At 44.8% G+C, this 19,274-nt stretch overlaps 1 protein-coding gene across 1 annotated transcript in view; it reads left to right on the top strand.

Annotated features, from left to right (window-relative positions):
* Window positions 1-19,274, top strand: part of RABGAP1L (RAB GTPase activating protein 1 like) — a 570,078-nt gene that overhangs the window by 430,938 nt on the left and 119,866 nt on the right. The window contains 1 exon segment of the mRNA XM_030571947.1: window positions 18,148-18,276. Within this exon segment, the coding sequence (XP_030427807.1) occupies window positions 18,148-18,276 (129 nt within the window).

Raw genomic sequence — 19,274 nt, forward strand, 5'->3', positions numbered from 1 at the left:
TGTGGCGTTGTTGGAACAACTCCTATCTCTCAACTGAGAGTGTCCCTTTAGCATTGTTAGCAGTTATCAGTGTTGGTTGTTAGTAGTTAATGGTTTCTTAGTAGATAGTTAAGCTTCCTTTGTTCTAGGTGTGGATAAATTCCAGCACCGGCCCTGGGCGGCGGGGCATGCCACACGCCCAAGGCTTCAGGGCTTGTGCCACGTGCTGCAATCCTATGCCGATTAGCGATCCCGACGACTCGTGTCTCCATTGCCTGAGGGAATCGCATCAGACAGAACTCTGCAAAATCTGCAAGGCTTTTAAGTCAAGAACTAAAAAAGAGACTTTTGACTGAAGCAGCTGCTCACGGAGGCTGCGTTACAGCCCTCAACTTTTGGACCATCCCATGGCTCCGGCAGTCTCAGTGTGGAGTGCCGCGGCATTGGTTCGTGACCCGGCACTGGTGGGGCACCCTAAGCCTAGGGCACTGAGACTACACGACCGGCCCTGGCACCGGTTGACTTCACCGACCCTGTCAAAGGGCCTACCCAAGGCCCGAGGGCGCTCCCTACATAAGAGAGCAGCGCCCATGAAGGCCTCAAGTGTGCAAAAGGGCAGTGCTGCCCCAGAACAGACCCCAGTACCGGTTGCTCCGGCACCGAAAGGTCCGTCAAGCCCCGGGGTAAGCACCTTGAGTGAGGAGGAAGGGCTGGAGGAGCTCCCAGAACAACCCTCCACACCGGACACATTTGAGGTGGCAAAGGACCTCATTGAATTGTCCGCGGCGAGCCCCCTCCTGACCAAGGAGAAGCCTCCGGCACCGAGACTGTCGTCCACAGGCAAACCGGCACTGGTGCACCCATCTCGGCACCGCTCCCAGTGTCGGTCACGTTCAAGCTCCGCCTCAGTAGACTCCTGGCTGCCATTGACTCAGTGGGCCTCGAGGGCGTCTGGTCCCAGCTCATGCTTGGCATCGGCCCCACCACTCTAGCATTCCCCGGCTCCTTCTCCAAGCGGACACTGGGACATTTCAAGGCCAGTCCCGACCACTGGCCGTCGTTCCCAGTCTCCAGGGTACCGGAACCGGTCCCGGTGGGCAAGGCACCACTCCTGATCCCAGTCCCGGTCAATACGATATCGCTCCCCAGTCCCTGACTGGCACCGTTCCTTGGCACTACCGTGGCCCCCGAGGTCACCGTCCATGGACTCCGAGGTGGACTCGGGCCGCTCTCCTATGCCCGCAGAGGAAGCCTTTTAAACCCCAACCGCCACAACAAAGACAGTACCATCCTCGCCCCAGGCAGGAACCTTACCGCAGAAGGGGCAGAGATAATAGGTGTAGGTGGAACAACACGCCTAGCCAAGGCCAGGGCCAGGGCAAGCCACAACCCGGCAACAAGCAGAGATTTTGAAGGTGCGCTCGAGAACAGCACATCAAACCTCTCACCAGATCCTCCCCTCTGTTTCTACCGTGCATGGTCCAATATGACATCGGACCATTGGGTCCTGCACATTGTGAAGGTGGTATACATGCTTCAGTTCTTCTCGCCCCCTCCCTCCCACTCCCCATCCCCGTCCCTCTTCAGGGACCCCTCTCACGAGCAACTCCTGGTGCAAGAGATTCAGGCCCTTCTCAGGGCAGGGGTGGTGGAGGAGGTCCCTCCAGACCTAAGAGGGAAAAGGTTCTAATCCAGGTACTTCCTTATCCCCAAGGCAAAGGGGGGTCTTTGACCCATTGTGGACCTACGCGGACTCAACAAATTCCTAATCAAGGTCTGCTTCTGCATGGTCTCTCTTGGTTCTATTATCCCTTCCCTGGATCCAGGGGATTGGTACGCTGCCCTCGATATGAAAGATGCGTACTTTCATGTCACCATTCACCCCGCTCACCAGCAGTTCCTGCAGTTCCCCATAAGCCAGCACCATTACCAGTTTACGGTCCTACCCTTCGACCTGGCGACGGCTCCACAGGTGTTCACGAAATGCATGTCCGTGGTGGCATCATTTCTTCGAAAAAGGAAAAGCGAGTGTATCCGTACTTGGATGATTAGCTTCTCGCAGGCCGGTCTGACGACTAGGTCCGTTTCCACATGATGTTGGCACTAGACTTGTTCCACAAGCTAGGTCTCCTAGTCAATGTGCCCAAGTCCTCACTTGTACCTACACAAAGATTGGACTTCATAGGGGCAGTCCTGGACTTGGTACAGGCACGAGCAAGCCTACCGGTTCCCAAGTTCCTAGCCATTCAGCGAACCGTAATCTCTGTGCAATGGTTCCCCACAACTACAGTCAGATGCTGCATGCAGCTTCTGGAGCACATGGCAGTGTGCACCCATGTAGTCAAACGTGCCCAGCTGAGATTCAGACCTATGCAACTGTGGCTAGCCCAAACATATCGCCCCAGCAGAGACCCCTTGGACCTTATAGTGACAATCCCGGCTCGAGTCTCAGACTCCCTCTGCTGGTGGCTCAATCAGCAGGTAGTTTGCGAAGGGGTCCCCTTCGCTACACCGCAACCCACCTTGACGCTGGTAACAGACGCATCAGACTTAAGCTGGGGAGCACACTTGGGGGATCTGCAAATGCAGGGGTTGTGGTCCAGGGAGGAAATGTCGCTCCACATCAATGTGAAGGAGCTAAGGGTGGTTCGCCTCGCCTGCCAGACCTTTCATGCTATCATAGAAGGCCACAGCATGACAGTTCTGACGAACAACACTACCGCCATGTTCTACATAAACAAGCAAGGGGGTGCCAGTTCCTCTCCCCTCTGCCACTTGGTGCTTCTCCTGTGGGACTTTTATATAGCCCACTCAGTCCAACTAGTAGCATCATACCTTTGGGGAGTGCAAAACAAGCTAGTGGACTGCCTCAGCAGATTGTATCAAGTGCACGAATGGACGTTAAGAGCAGACGTCCTGAGATCAATCTTCCGGAGGTGGGAATTTCCCCAAATAGATCTCTTTGCCACCAAGGACAACAGCCAATGCCCTCGGTTTTGTTCCTTCCAAAACCTCAGCCCAGGCTCAGTGGCAGATGCCTTCGCGATTCTGTGGGGTTGGAGTCTGAAGTACGCCTTCCCACCACTCCCACTCATCCACAGAGTCTTGCTCAAGGTCTGCAGGAACAAAGCGGTGAAGATTCTCATTGCACCGGCTTGGCCACACCAGCATTGGTTTACGACTGCTGGAACTGTCAGTGACTGCCCCGATTACCCTGCCTCTGCACCAAGATCTCATCACACAGAACAGGGTTCGCCTGCTCCTCCCGAACCTGCAGTCTCTACATCTCACAGTGTGGAATCTCTGTGGCTAAACGCTATGGAGAGTAGGTGCTCCTGCCAGGTCCAACATATTCTCCTTGGTAGCAGAAAATCTTCCACAAGGGCGACATTCCTCGCCAAATGGAAGAGGTTCTCATACTGGTACGAACCTAAGCTCATACAGCCTCTTCGGGCCTCCGTCCCATCTATACTAGAATACCTTCTGCACCTCAAAAATCAGGGTTTCGCCTCCTCCTCAATCAGAGTACATCTGGCCGCCATATCGGCGTTCCACCCTGGGGAGTCTGGGCATTCCGTGTTTTCCAACCCCACAGTAGTCTATTTCTCAAGGGGCTGGAGAGGGTGTTTCCCTACTCGCGCCCACCGGTTCCCTCATGGAACCTTAACCTGATCTTAACTAAGCTCATGGGACCACTTTTTGAACCCTTAGCCTCTTGCTCTCTCATGCACCTCTCATGGAAGGTGGCGTTTTTGGTGGCCATTACGTCAGCTAGGAGGGTGTCAGAGCTGAGGGCCTTCACTTTGGAACCCCCATATACAGTTTTTTATAAGGACAAGGTGCAGCTGAGGCCACACCCTAAATTCCTCCCTAACGTGGTCTCACAGTTTCACATGGGTCAGATCATTTGTTTACCAGTATTCTTTCCCAAACCACACATGGATCCGAGTCACCACAGCCTGCATACTCTAGATGTCCATAGGGCCTTGGTGTTCTACCTGGAACAAACCAGGCCTTTCCGCAAGTCGACACAAGTTGTTTGTCGCCATTGCAGACAGAATGAAGGACCTCCCTATCTCGGCGCAACGGATATCATCGTGGATCGTGGATTGCATCTGCTATGAGCTCACCAAAGTGCCAGCCCCGGCAATCACAGCTCACTCGACTAGGGCTCAAGTGACCTCGATGGCTTTCCTGGCGCAGGTTCCGCTCCAGGAGATCTGTAGAGCAGCCACCTGGTCGTCGGTACACACATTCACAGCCCACTACGCAGCCCATCATTAGGCCAGAGAGGATGCGGCAGTTGGCAGGGCTGTGCTTCAATCAATTATTCCTTGACTCCTACCCTCCTCCTATGGTAAGCTTATGAGTCACCTAATGTGTAATGGACGTGAACAATCACTTGAAGAAGAAAAAATGGTTCCCTACCTTTTCGTAACTGTTGTTCTTCGAGATATGTTGTTCACGTCCATTACACTTTCAACCCTCCTTCCCCTCTGTCAGAGTCTCCAGCAAGAAGGAACTGAGGGAGGGTCGGGCTAGCAGGAGTATATATGCACTAAAGGGGGGCACTGCTCTGGCAGGGCCCCACTGCCAGCCCGACAGGAGCCACTAAGGGATAAAGTTTCCGATGTCCATGCATGTGGTGCACGCACATCTAATGTGTAATGGACGTGAACAATACATCTTGAAGAACCAGTTACGAAAAGGTAGATAACCGTTTTTTCCTTCGTGTTTCCCAGTAGGCATAACAAGAACTTTCATAGTCACATTGTTTCCTTTTTAATGTTTTGAGAGTAAAGTTTTCATTTTGAAAACTTTGATTATGATCATGGGCTCATCACCTTGCAAACAAAGGTCTACCAAGACTGAAAATTCATACTGGAAATTAGGCATACATTTTTAAAAGTGAGGGGAATTAACCCTTGGAGCAATTTATTAAGGGTCATGGTGGATTCTTCATCATGGGCAATTTTTAAACCAAGATTGGATGTTTTACTAAAACATCTTCTCTTGTTCAAACTGGAATTATTTTGGGGAAGTCCTATGGCCTGTGGTATACAGAAGGGCAGAGCAGAAGATCACAGTGGTCTCTTCTGGCCTTGTCATCCATGAATCTAATCACAGATTGAAACTTGATTCTAATTTTTCTAGTATCTTCGAACTCTCCTACATATGTTGTGTTCATGTAAATATTTTAAAAAATGCAAAAACAAAATTGGAAAAATAATCCCACTATGATGTTGTTTTTGTTTTCCTGAGTGGAACCCCCCCACTTTTTCCCAACCCAGTTAACAAATCCCTTTCTCGCTAGCCCCCACAGTGGACCTACCCACACATTGCATGGATATGATAAGGTAGAACCTTGGGTAACAACACGAGACCTTCCGTGCACTGAAACTATTACGCAAGAGCATTCATTGGAATCATGTTACAAGGCAACCTTATATGTTCCTTCTTGGGCCTTAAGCAAGTCAGGACCACCTCAAGATGAACAGTGCTGAAGTCCGCTAATAAATCTATTAATGTGGACTCCTGATCTTTAGTCCTTTAGAACCAGTACTTCCAGTGCAATCTGAATTCCATAACTGGTCTAAAGCGAGATCGGCAAGGATCAAAGATCTGAGGATTCTAGAATATCAGAGCTTTCTCCATAAACTTAACCAAAATGGAAGATTATAGATGGTCATATTGTCTGTTGCAAGTAAAGATTTCTTGTGCAAAGGTCATACACAATTTCTCTTATGAGTGCTAGGACAATCTCTACCAATCATGGACCTACTATTTCGTTACCGGCCTTCAACAGCCAGGTGCAGGAAGTGGATCAAAGTACTGCCTATACATCCGAAGCCTCAATGGGGATCACTAACCTTAACTAAGTCAGAGATGATCTAGCCTCCACTCCTTCAAAATTCTGTTCTCCAGACAGTCCAGTCCAAACGTGAAAGATTTGCTGTGCGAAATAAGGTATTTCATTGCAGCAGGATGTACTCAAATCAGCCTGCCAGGAGAACTGCTTGGATTAAATAGGCTATACACTGCTAAAGCAAATCTGTAAATGCTGTGGGTAAGATGATGAATTTCTTTTTTGCCTCCTGCACAGCCATACATAAGAGTTTAAGGACTCTTGGACACAGTCAGCCGTCATTAGCCCATAGTTTCTGCCACTGCTGCTCCAGCCATTCTCCTATGCACTTGGTCTGTACCAGTAAACCAAGATGACCTATGAGGATGGAGTTATTTTTGCTAACACCTTTCCCGTAAAGTTCTTTGTCAGTCCAAGAAAATGTTTTAATGGAGTTCAGTATAGATGGTGCATTAGCCTGAATTGTGTCAACTCCAATTTAATATTTTTCACTGCTGTTGCAGAGTTTATCCAGACATGTCTTAATAAGTCATATCTTCTTCAGATTTAGACTACTTATAGTCTGTGCACAGTCAGAGCATTCTGACTGGGATTTCAGTGTTGTGACCCTGTATTGTGGAATTTCACTTTTTATCAAATAATGTTTTGGCCATTAGATCTGCTAAAGGGGGTTATCCTGGATATAGGAAGTCCAGGGACAAATGCTTTTTACAAGCTAATATGTATTTGCAGAAATGTGTGCAATTTTCAAGGATCATATCTGTCATTTTAGATATTTTCAAAATCTACCATCTTTCTATAAATTAAAAATATGTTGAATTCCATTATCTTTCTGCTTAGGCAGGGATATTATTTTAGTTTTCTGTCTAGTGTGTGAATTGTTCCAAAGCTATGCTCCGTTGTACAGTCCATTTTCTAACTGAATGATTTAAAGGCAGAGCCTCATAAAAGGCAACCTTTCTCAAGCTCACTCCCAATGAGATGAAGCAGAACATGGTACAATATATCTAGCCATATGGCAGAGGTACCTGGCCTGTTCCATGCGTGGGAGAAATGCAAGACAATTGAAGATGTGACATCACAGCATTTCCCCTGACAAATTTGCAGTTCTTTTTTTTTCCCCATCATATTTTATACATTGTAGAAATTCTGTTCCATCAGTGCAAATCTTCTCCACATTTAGAAATGCCTCCTGAAGTCATACTACCTGAAACTGTAATTAGTGCTATACAAACATAGGCCGTGTCATTCCAGCTTCTTAGAATCTGGGTGCTGTGCTCTCTTGATCCTGTCCATCAGTATACCCTGGCATCTCTCACTGTTCCATGCAATAATCTAGGAGGGACCGGAGTGTCTTGTCCTACCCACATATATGTGGAAAGTATTGAATCTGTTTGTGTTTTTTTGAAAGCAGATATCAATAAGGTGTATATATTGGTTGGCAGTCTGTTGATTTCCTCTAAGCATCAAATGGTAAGAGGATGCAGTACATGTATCTGTGAGTTCGGGATTCAACAGCAGAAACTGTCTGACTAACATTGATTTAAGGTAGACTGGGAGGGGAGCTCATCGGTTCAACAGCTCACTATTGGCTTCTTATTACAGCATTCTCCCCCGAGACACACTCTGCATGCTCATTCACCTACCTCCTTCTCTCCCCTCCCCCTCCCTTCCTACCCCTTCATTACTGATTCACAGCAAGAGGCGGCAGCGGCAGCAGCAGCCAGGATTGTCACGAATCAGGGATTGCAATGAGCTCATCCTTTTCTCTTTGCAGCTTCATAACTGCCCTGGTTTTATTGCTCTTATTGCTGCTCCTGTCTGCGTGCACACACCTTCATAGATGCACTGGGCCTTGCTAGCTATCCTTTGCCTTTCTCCCATCAGAGCTTTCCTGCTCTCATTCTCTGCCATTTTCCAGCTTTCCAGATATATTTAGATGCATCTGTTCTTTGGTTTGTGTTTTGTAATCTACTTTGGACTCCTGCTAAGTCATCACAGTGGATTATATTTTTCTTTGATTGATAGCAAGATGCCTTGCTCTTTCTAAGACATTAGCTGACAGTCCTTGCTGTAGGCAGAAGTGTGAACCTATTTGGGAGACCTGAGGCTAGCTCCTATAATATTGTAGTTTTTCAGATTGTGGCTAAGAGACTGCGCTTCTCACTCTGGATACTTACTGCTTATTGCTCATGGAAGAAGGGGTACCTTGCACAACCCCAGCTGCCAAGCTCACACCACCTGTCAAAAAGTCACAGGACATGCATGATGAGAGGAGCAAGCTGGTGAATGAGTATGCATGTCGTGTGCTGGAACTTCTGGGGATGGGGCATCGCCTGTTTGTGCCTCGGCTGCTTGCGGTGAGATCACATTTTCTTGAAATTAATTCATAGCTTATTTGCCGTCCTCCTTTCCCCTCCCTCTGCCTCCAAGGATCCTCTGCAGCTGTTAGATACATGAGGATTCCCCCATTTTCTCTCTGCTTTACACAGCCCACCTAAGAAGCACTGAACCCTGCTCACTGCTGTTCTAGCCAAGGATACTCTCTTCTGAGTCCATCACTGCCACTCCTTAACTGGTTTGAGGGGTCATAGGGCTGCATGAATGTTTTTGTTCTCAATTTCATTGTGATTGCTAGTGTAGTATGTCCTACTCATTCCCAAATACTAATGCAGAATGCATTGGTGCTTAGCATTCGGAATTCCTAACTCCTGATGCCAATGTTTATTTCAGACATGCAGGCAATTTCATCCATAATTTGAAACTGTGGTGTTGTATATTTGCTTACTTCTAACATTTCTGTGTGTGACTGTGAAAATCCAGTTGGCAAGGTGTAAAATGTCTAAATTACCTCTGAGAAGGAAATGGTTAAAGATGCTCTTATCTGCTGGAGCACCTGAACTGTGCGTCTGTGAAATGGCCTGAAGCTAGTGTGGCTTGTTATGATACAGAGATGTCTGACCTGCTTATCATTTGTACAGCAGCACGAGAACAAAGCCAAACACACAAAATAGTTAAGGTAAAAGACTGCAAATCACTAGCCAGTTCTGCCCAGTTCTCTTCCATGGCTCTGTAACTAACCCAGGCTACAGTTCTGTAGTATAATTGGTCTAAAGCAGTTCTGTTGTCTAATATCCAGTATTTCATAGCTGAACATAAATATTCCAACTAATCTGGTTATTGTGTGTTGGAGAGAGTTCTTTAGCTGGACCCAGGCGGTTTTATAATGGAAATTGGTTTTCTAGAGGGATAGGGGGGTTTCTTTATTGCTATACTCTCAACTAATCCTGTACTATTCCTAGAGTGACCTAAGCTAGGTTTTTTACAAGTACTTTAGAAACCTATTCCTGATCTCCATTTTCTGCAATAGACCCAGATAAGTGACAGTCTTTCTTAGAGGATGTTTAAAGCATAAGAAGTTCACCAGAATACTCCTTTCCTTCTGCATCGTGAGACATTCAATGAAAAACCAAGTAGTTTCAATTACTTGAAATGAAAAGTGATGACAAATTTGAATAACATCATTTGGTGTGGGTATGGATTTAGTGCTCATTATAGAGAGAGGCTAATAACAGGTTTGAATCAATCAAACTATAAGCATTATCCAAGCTTCCCCCCATACCACTCCTAATGTGCCCAAATCCTAAGCTGTATGCAGAATATATTCCATTAAGGAGTTATGTGAAAAATATGCTCTATAGCAGTTACATCAGCCTATAAAATTCTCACCTGAGTCAAGCACACTTGTTGAAAGGCAACTGAAATAGCATTAATTTTGTTTGGGTTTTTCCCTTCATTATCATCATGATTAGACTGAATGTGTCTAGTCCATGAATGTGTGTTTGGGCCTATACATTTTCATGATTATTTTGCAAGTCTTAACTTACAATGCCTTTTGGAAGTCCGTGAGTACACATACTGAACTGGAGAGATTTGGCAAGAGACATCATGTATCTTCAGTCACAGAGTTATTAGTAGTGCACTTGTGGATGTCAGTACATTGTGCATAAGACTTAGGCCAGGTCTACACGAAAACTTTTGCTTGTACTGTTAGTGAGCATTGTGATTCTTTTTTTTTAAATGACATTTTTACACTGGGAAAAAGTGCTTTTGCCAGTATAGCTTGTTTTGTTCCAGGAAACAGTGTAAGCTGTACTGGCAAATGCACTCCTTTGCCGGTTTAAACTGCACGTACACTAGAAGAATATACAGGCAGATCATTTTCTAACATAGACAAGGCCTTGGTTCTCAGAAAGTTTACTCACTACAGTGGTAGAAAGTACAGTAGTTCAGCTTTATCTTATTGGAGTGGCTAATGATGCGGGATCCATGACTAATACTTACAGGGTAGTATTATGGGGAACCATGTTACATATAGCATTGCAGACTTTCTCCTATCTGTGGAAAAGGAATGGATTCAAAACTTTAAAAAAAAATTAGCAGATAATCCTTGATTTTAGATTATCCGATTTAGAATATGAAAGAGGTTAAATAAGAGACATACAGTCTGACCTATTTGTCTTAGAAGAGTACATTTTATAATGTGTGAGATCAATAATAATAGTAATACCTAGCTCCTATCTACACACTTTTCATCCATAGAGCTTAAAGCACCTTGCAAAAAGAGGTAAACATAATTATCCTCATTCTACAGGTGGGGAAACTGTATAGGGTAAGAGTGTTTGGCATAGGAAACAGATATAATGGTAGGGAATTTAGTAAGGAATTAGAGAGAACAAGGTCTGACTCTCCCCTGCCTTGCACTCTGGGTAGACATTGATCTCTGGTCAAAGAGGGTGTAAAATGCTACCATTTTGATGTGGTAGTGTTTTATACTCTGTACAGGTAGGTGTAAATGATTATACAAGATGCAAGACAGTGGAGAATCAAGTCCATATGCCTCATCACTTTTTAGGTGAGAATTAGAGTCAGAGTTGATGTTGACATTACTGAAGCAGGCTGGAAATTTCTGCAAAGCAGAACAGAGTAATTGAATTAAAAGAAAAACAAGTCAGTTACATTTTCCACTTTGCATGTTGTTGACTATTTTGGGGAGCTTCATTGTGACATTGTGTACTTGCCAAAAACCGGTAATCAAGGTGGGTATGTTATACTGCCCATAATTTCAGAACTGTGTGCATTCTCTTCTCCTGCTTCATGCTTAGGGTTTTCCAAAACTGCACTTTTTCAGTGGAAAGTGCTTTTTCTGAGTTTCAGCAAAATTCCTTGAAGAGCATTTACACATCTACAAAAACACACTTTATCCATTTTTAAAAAACCTAAAATGTTTTACTCACCCTTTTAAAGACGTGGCTATGATGAAACAGGCTGAAGTTTGAAACTTCAACTTGATATGGCCATGGACATCTTTGAGATCTACTATTTTGTTTGGTCTGAAAGAAAAATCAGTTTAACAAACACAATTATTTGAAAGCTGTTTATTGAGTACTAGAAAGTGTCCTTAAGTCCCCACATGCACAAAAACACAACATGGATATGCAGGTAATTAAGTTGGACTTGATGGTTCACCAAGCTTACAACCTTTTTTGGTAAAACAAGCTGTTTGTCAGCTCTATGAGCTGATTAATTGCAGACAAAGGAGTTTACAGAACTTTGTCTGCTGAAGGGCTCCAGAATTCTTCCTTGATCTATCATTAAGGATCACAAAAAGTCACAAAATGGAAGGCTTACGGTGTCAACACCAGTATAATTTGTATTAGACACTGTGATGGGTGTTCACCCCACTCTTACCCTGAAAGGGTTAATACAGATTGAGAAGGGGGTTAATTAACCCAAAAGGCCACAGGTGAGGGGAATCAGGTGGCTGAGTAGTCCCCTGACTTGAGGGAGTGGCACTGGCTGAGTAGTGAGCAGGAAGAGTGCCTGAGCTGTTGCCACTTCCTAGGTAGCTGGTAGGGAAACCCCTGGCCTGGGGCCCTCTAATCAGCAGTCAAGGTCTGCCCTTCTATTCCTTGCTGTTTTCTCCTGTGCCTTTCTTACCTTGCAGGCTCTCACATCTGTCTGGGTGTGCCAGCCCAAACTCCCTCTGCCCAGGGAGTATCTGTAGGCTACTCTCTCTAGCCCCAAACACACCTCCCAGAGGGCATTTGTAGAATACTCTTCTGCAGCCTCTTCCTGTTCTCAGCTCTTAGACCAGGGATCAGCAACCTTTCAGAAGTGGTGTGCCGTGTCTTCATTTATTCACTCTAATTTAAGGTCGCGCGTGCCAGTAATACATTTTAATGTATTTAGAAGGTCTCTTTCTATAAGTCTACAATATATAACTAAACTATTGTTGTATGTAAAGTAAATAAGGTTTCAAAATGTTTAAGAAGCTTCATTTAAAATTTAATTAAAATGCAGAGCCTCCCAGACCAGTGGCCAGGACCCAGGCAGTGTGAGTGCCTCTGAAAATCAGCTCGTGTGCCGCATTCGGCACCCGTGCCATAGGTTGCGTACCCCTATCCTAGACTTTTATACAGACAGGCTCTTCCTGTTCCTGCCCAGCTGAGCCTCATTTAATCAATCCCTTGCTCCTGGTCCTGGTGCAATCTGGGCAGTTAATTGGCCCACCTTAACTCTTTCCAGTTTTGTGTGGGGTGGACACCCCATGACACATACACACACTGTTTTCTATTGCTTTTTTCTTTCCTGTTCTAATGAGTAGCTAAATATATCTGTTGGTTGAACAATTTAGAGCATAAGACATACACAAATGCAGTCAGTGAACATTATTCTTAGAATCTTTACTTCTGTATTTTTTTACTTCATGTGATTTTTCACTGCGAAACTTTAACATTTCAATTAACAGGGTCATTTAAAAAAATTAAAAATGCACAGTGAAGTAGAAAAGTCCAAATATTAAGGCTTCAGCTAAACACTGTGTATCTGCTCTAAAACTTTATAACTTGTACTTTTCAATGATTATAGACTCAATCCAGCAAACTCTTACTCGTATGAATAGTTCTTATTTACATGAGTAGTGAATAATAGTAAATGAATAGCTTGGGAGAACAACAAAATAATAGATGTACATTATACAAAACACAATTTGGTTCTCCTAGCAAGTTCCTTGCATCAAAGTTGGGTTCAATGTTTTGAGTGTTTTTTATAATAAACCATTCCTTTGGGAATGTGTGCTTTAGATGGGCTTGATGTTCTAACTGCCGAGGAGAATTGCATTCAGAATGGTCCCGGCAATGTCCTGAACCCTCCAAATGTATTTGGAATACATTTGAAAAGTCCCATTACTGGGTGGGGGAAAATTGCCTCACAGCGTATTTGAAGACTGACTTTGGTGCTTTCTTTTCAAATAGTGCTTTCTCTTCTCTACTACCCTTATATCATATTAAGACATGCTGGAGCAATTGTTGCAATTGTTGATTTAACTGATTTACAGGGCACCTATCTGGAGCTCTTGGTGCAATATATTCGTTAAAAAATACAAATAGAATACAGTACAGACAACACAAGTGAACAGACTAACCCAGGCCAATTCAAACTAAAAAGTCACCTAAAACTAGGATAATCTAATTCCAGCACTCAATCCCCTTCCTTATCATAGCCTGGCAAAAAGATGGGATTTGCAGTGTGCCTGGAAGACTAAGAAATCAAGGATGGAAAACATTCTGTCAGCAGTCCTTCCATCCATTAGAGCTCCATCAGGGTAGTATCTGAGCTCCTTCTACATAAAATCAATAGCAATAGAAAAGTCCTTAGTGGATTTCATGGAGTCTCTGGCACGTCTCCCTTTATGGGGTCAGAAGTGTACTTGGGGGTAAGTTTTGTTTGTGTGGGTTTTTTGAGGGGGGAGGGATTTGGGAATAAATTGTGAATGACACGCATTGTGGAAATACTTTCTCAAAGAGGAAAGTTTTGCAATATAATGAGTGGCTGCAGCTCAGATGCCTCCCTTGATTGCAAATGTGGCAGTATCACACATGGGGAGAGGTGATCACTCAGGTAGCCATTTACCAAATCATTTGTTTTTTCAGTTAACACTAACCCTTTGAACTTGTACCCAAAAGCTGATAGGCAGCCAGTGCAGATCATTGGTACTGCATGCTCTCTGTATGCAGGACTGCTGAATAAGCAAGCCAACACATTCTACAAGTTCCATATAATAATCCCCAAAGTATTACCCTATGTGGAATACACTACAGTCACCTTGTCTTGAGTGATAAAAATACAGATAGCTCAGGTGAAGCCTGCATCCAAAAGAAATGGTTGCAGGTACAGTTTAAACCAAATATTTTTTTGGCCACAGCAGCATTGATGAGCAGCCCCAAATCAGTTAAATGCATCAGCATTCCATCAACATTGCCTTATTCCTGTCTGGATCGAGCCTCAGCCAGAGCCAGATATGATCATTTGCATAGCCGCTGGAACAATATGTGTAGTGGGGGTGCTGAGAGCCATTGAACCAAACTGTAGACCCTGTATGTGATGGAAACCACTTTAAGCCAGGGGGTGCCGCAGCATCCCTAGTTCCAGCACCTATGATGGTTTGTAGAGCTGCATGTCATCAACCTGTTGAAGGTAACTTTTCTCATATTCCTTCACTAATGATCCCAGCGGCCTCATCTACTATGAACAGAGGAGTAGCCAGATGGAACCCTACGTGAGAGTTTTTGGGGCAGAACAACACTTGCTCTCTGGAATCACACACATAAAGGAACAGTGCCACTCAAGCAACTTAAGCCACTCCTTGAGGGGTCATGAACCTATCAACCATATCTTATGATCACTGGTGGCAAAGATTACCAACACACCCAAAAAATCAGCATGGACATTTGATCATCTTCTGTCATTAAGAGGAGATCATTAGTCAACACATCCAGTGCAGTTTGTCCCTCATTCATGGGCCTTAAGCCTGACTGAGGAAATCTGAGGGCTCCCCTACTACAGCCTTCTCCATGATGTTTCCCAAAAAGGGAGATGCAAACTGGTCAATAACTGGCAACATTGTCAGTGTTGAAATGGCATACTTCAGGTACCATCCTCATGCGCTAAACCACTCAAGAGATTAGTGACCAGGAAAATTCACCCTGGCTCTTTCTACCACTTTAACAAATTTGAAGGAATTTTAAAGCCTTTTTTCTGATGTATGCACTGTATTCTCTCACCGTGAAAAATAGTTTGTAATAGAAATGAGAGCAGAAATGAAAACACCTGCACAATCTTGAGTACTATTTAAAAATCGCATTAAGCTTAACTAGATTGTTCCTTTCAGGCCCCTCATTCCATCTTTTCTGGGCCTAGCTACTACTGCACTTTCAAAGGGCTGTTGTTTGTGGCCAGCTGGGCCACTTTCTATGCTTGTTGGTTTCTGGTACATGCTTTTAAAGCCTGCAGCTTTTTGTTGAAATATAATTTAAAGCATTTGGGAAAAAATATATTTACTCTGTTAAAAAAGTGTTTATATAGATGATTTAATTATTTCTATGTAAATGAGCCAATCTTGCAATAAGAATATCCAGGTTCACAAGGTGTGTAGCACTGATTCATAACTGAAAGCATCAGGATCATTTTCTCCAGTTAGATTTTCACAGATTTTAAGACCAGAAGGGATCATTAGAATATTTAGTTTGATCTCCTGCATAGCACAGGCCATAGAATTTAATCCAGTTATGCCTGTATTGAGCCCAATCACTTGTGTATGACTAAAGCGTATCTTCCAGAAAGGCATTCGGTCTTCATTTGAAGACTTCAAGAGATTTTGAACTGGTGAGGCTACATTTGGGAAACTGAGTAGTTCACTTTGGGGATTTGTCACACATGCACCTATTGCATATGTGCAACCCTGACAGCTGTGCAGACATAGTGCATTGTATACATGGAAGTTGGGCATTCACATTTGAAAATTTTACATAAGAACATAAGAATGGTCATACTGGGTCAGACCAAAGGTCCATCCAGCCCAGTATCCTGTCTACCAACAGTGGCCAATGCCAGGTGCCCCAGACAGAGTGAACCTAACAGATAATGATCAAGTGATCGCTCTCCTGCCATCCATTTCCACCCTCTGACAAACAGAGGCTAGGGACACCATTCCTTACCCATCCTGGCTAATCGACCTTAATGGACTTAACCTCCATTAATTTATCTAGTTCTCTATTAAACCTTGTTATAGTTTTGGCCTTCACAAACTCCTCAGGCAAGGAGTTCCACAGATTGACTGTGTACTGTGTGAAGAAGAACTTCCTTTTATTTGTTTTAAACCTGCTGCCCATTAGCAATTAATTAATTAGCTGTAGTCCTTTGTATTCTCTCAAATGCAGAAGTTAATCTTATTAAATTTTACATACATTTTTAGTAAGATGTGAGTAACAGAAACAAATACTAATCTCCGTGATACTGTTCATATTGCCCTGTCAGCAGCAGTACTGGATTTCTGTTGAATCTTAATCTCTTCCCTCTTCCAGGTATAGTACTGGCTATGTTTGTGGCTCAGTACCACTGTGATAAGCATTAAATTGAAAAATATAGAGGTGGGGTGTAATGCTTTTTCTGGCACAGTGCTACATATGACATTTAGTGTCACAGGCTCCCTCACATTAATGATTTGCTGATACTTGTTATAACTCAGAAGCACTTTTACATCTGCTGATGATGTCTGCAGCTATATACAATGTCTTTCTAGCAGGGAGCTACTGAAATTAGCAACAATCTAAGATGCACAAACCATCTCAAAAACACCATAATTCTCCTCCTAGCTTTTTCTGTCCCTGAGTTCCATCTTGACAGACTTTGCCAGATTTACTTTCTCAGGCCATGTCTACATCTAAAATTTTGCAGCGCTGGTTGTTACAGCTGTATTAGTACAGCTGTATAGGGCCAGCGCTGCAGAGTGGCCACACTTACAGCAACCAGCGCTGCAAGTGGTGTTAGATGTGGCCACACTGCAGCGCTGTTGGGCGGCTTCAAGGGGGGTTCCGGGACCGAGAGAGCAAACCGGGAAAGGAAACCAGCTTCGCCGCGGTTTGCTCTCTCGGTCCCGGAGCCAGCCAGCAAACCGCAGGGAAGGAGACCTGCTTGCTCGGGGTTCCGGGACCGAGAGAGCAAACCGGGAACGCCGCGGTTTGCTCTCTCGGTCCCGGAGCCAGCCAGCAAACCGCGGGGAAGGAGACCTGCTTGCTCGGGGTTCCGGGACCGAGAGAGCAAACCGGGAACGCCGCGGTTTGCTCTCTCGGTCCCGGAGCCAGCCAGCAAACCGCGGGGAAGGAGACCTGCTTGCTCGGGGTTCCGGGACCGAGAGAGCAAACCGGGAACGCCGCGGTTTGCTCTCTCGGTCCCGGAGCCAGCCAGCAAACCGCGGGGAAGGAGACCTGCTTGCTCGGGGTTCCGGGACCGAGAGAGCAAACCGGGAACGCCGCGGTTTGCTCTCTCGGTCCCGGAGCCAGCCAGCAAACCGCGGGGAAGGAGAACTGCTTGCTCGGGGTTCCGGGACCGAGAGAGCAAACCGCGGCGAAGCTGGTTTCCTTTCCCGGTTTGCTCTCTCGGTCCCGGAACCCCGAGCAAGCAGGTCTCCTTCCCCGCGGTTTGCTGGCTGGCTCCGGGACCGAGAGAGCAAACCGCGGCGTTCCCGGTTTGCTCTCTCGGTCCCGGAACCCCGAGCAAGCAGGTCTCCTTCCCCGCGGTTTGCTGGCTGGCTCCGGGACCGAGAGAGCAAACCGCGGCGTTCCCGGTTTGCTCTCTCGGTCCCGGAACCCCGAGCAAGCAGGTCTCCTTCCCTGCGGTTTGCTGGCTGGCTCCGGGACCGAGAGAGCAAACCGGGAAAGGAAACCAGCTTGATTACCAGAGGCTTCCTCCTTCCACGGAGGTCAAGAAAAGCGCTGGTGAGTGTCTACATTGCATTACCAGCGCTGGATCACCAGCGCTGGATCCTCTACACCCGAGACAAAACGGGAGTACGGCCAGCGCTGCAAACAGGGAGTTGCAGCGCTGGTGATGCCCTGCAGATGTGGACACTCTCAAAGTTGCAGCGCTGTAACTCCCTCACCAGCGCTGCAACTTTCTGATGTAGACAAGCCCTCAGCCTCCAGGTATAGAAAGATAAGTACATCAGTTTGTTAAGCTCCTCTTATCATGCTACTTTGTCTGGGATTTTTCTGGATGTGCTCTTGACTTTTTATTTCATCTTATAAGATGTAAGTTAGAGAATCATTGTACTAGAGAATGTTTTTTGAGCTAATGTGAACACTGGCTGTTCAGAATACATTTAATAGATGATAAATCCAGTAATAGAGCAGGTATGGATGTTCTGTGTGTTTATAATAGTTCTTATCTGTATTTCATTGCAGACCTCAAAGGAGGACCTTTTACAGGCTGATTTTGAAGGGGCTTTAAAATTCTTCAGAGTTCAGCTGCCAAAGAGGTACAGAGCAGAAGAGAACGCTAGAAGACTAATGGAACAGGCCTGCAACATTAAGGTAAGAGTGATCTTCACTGTCTCTAATATTTACTCTTCATATTTAAACAAAATATTGCATCAGGCTTTTTTTCCTCAAAATCTGTTTTGAATAAAGCAACTAAGTAAAATAAGGAAATTGATTTATAGTTGGAAAAGTAGAAGTAGAGATGTCACTTAGTTAATTTGTAAATAGTCAAAAGACTAAAAAGCTGGATGGTATGTCAGAGGCTCACACAGCCATTTGTCAATTTGGGCTACCAGGTGTCTTGCCTTTGGGGCTATTTGTCTGCCAGGTATTGTTTTATACTATAAATATTTCGGAGTAGAAGACCATTTTTCTTGCAGTTCATGCTTACTGAGACAATGATCCTCTGTCCAAATGGTACCCTAGCCAAAGCCTTATCTGTAAGCAATGGGCTTCTTAGGAGCTCTGTACTAGGGTTGTGTTTTTGTAGTGATGGATGGCTAACCTGGGGAAACTCTCACAGTTCTTCCATAAGTCTATGCTAGGGGAAATAATGACTTTAAGTGGGTAAAATGGCAAGAGGATGTAGCGATGAGATGTTGTGGGGGTGGTCTCCTCTTCGATCTGGCATTTTTCTTTTGGAATGATTATAGAAGTAGAGCTTAACCATTTGGTAGCAAATTTTGGTCCTAAATACAAAGGGGTATTCTTAACTCAAGTCTTGAGGCTTTTCTATTAATTGGAATTGTGTAAGTGATGCTCAGCAAAATGGACTGAGAATCTATCACCAGAAAGTATGATCTTCCCACTGGGAAAAAAAATTAGAAAATGAAGCTTTTATTTAATCACAGTGCACTACTGAGAACTAGTTTCTTTCTGCTTTTCGAGTTTAAAACTTTATTAGGCTCGTACTTTGTATGTATTAATATTAAAACACTTATCTCATGGAAGTGAGAGACTCTCAGCACTAGGTGTTGAGTCCAGCCTATAGAAGGCAAATGCTATGCAAATTTTTCCAAACAATGCTGCCAATGCACCTCAGCCTTCATCTG

The sequence above is a fragment of the Gopherus evgoodei genome, chromosome 8, assembly GCF_007399415.2.
Source record: "Gopherus evgoodei ecotype Sinaloan lineage chromosome 8, rGopEvg1_v1.p, whole genome shotgun sequence".
NCBI lineage: Eukaryota > Metazoa > Chordata > Testudines > Testudinidae > Gopherus > Gopherus evgoodei.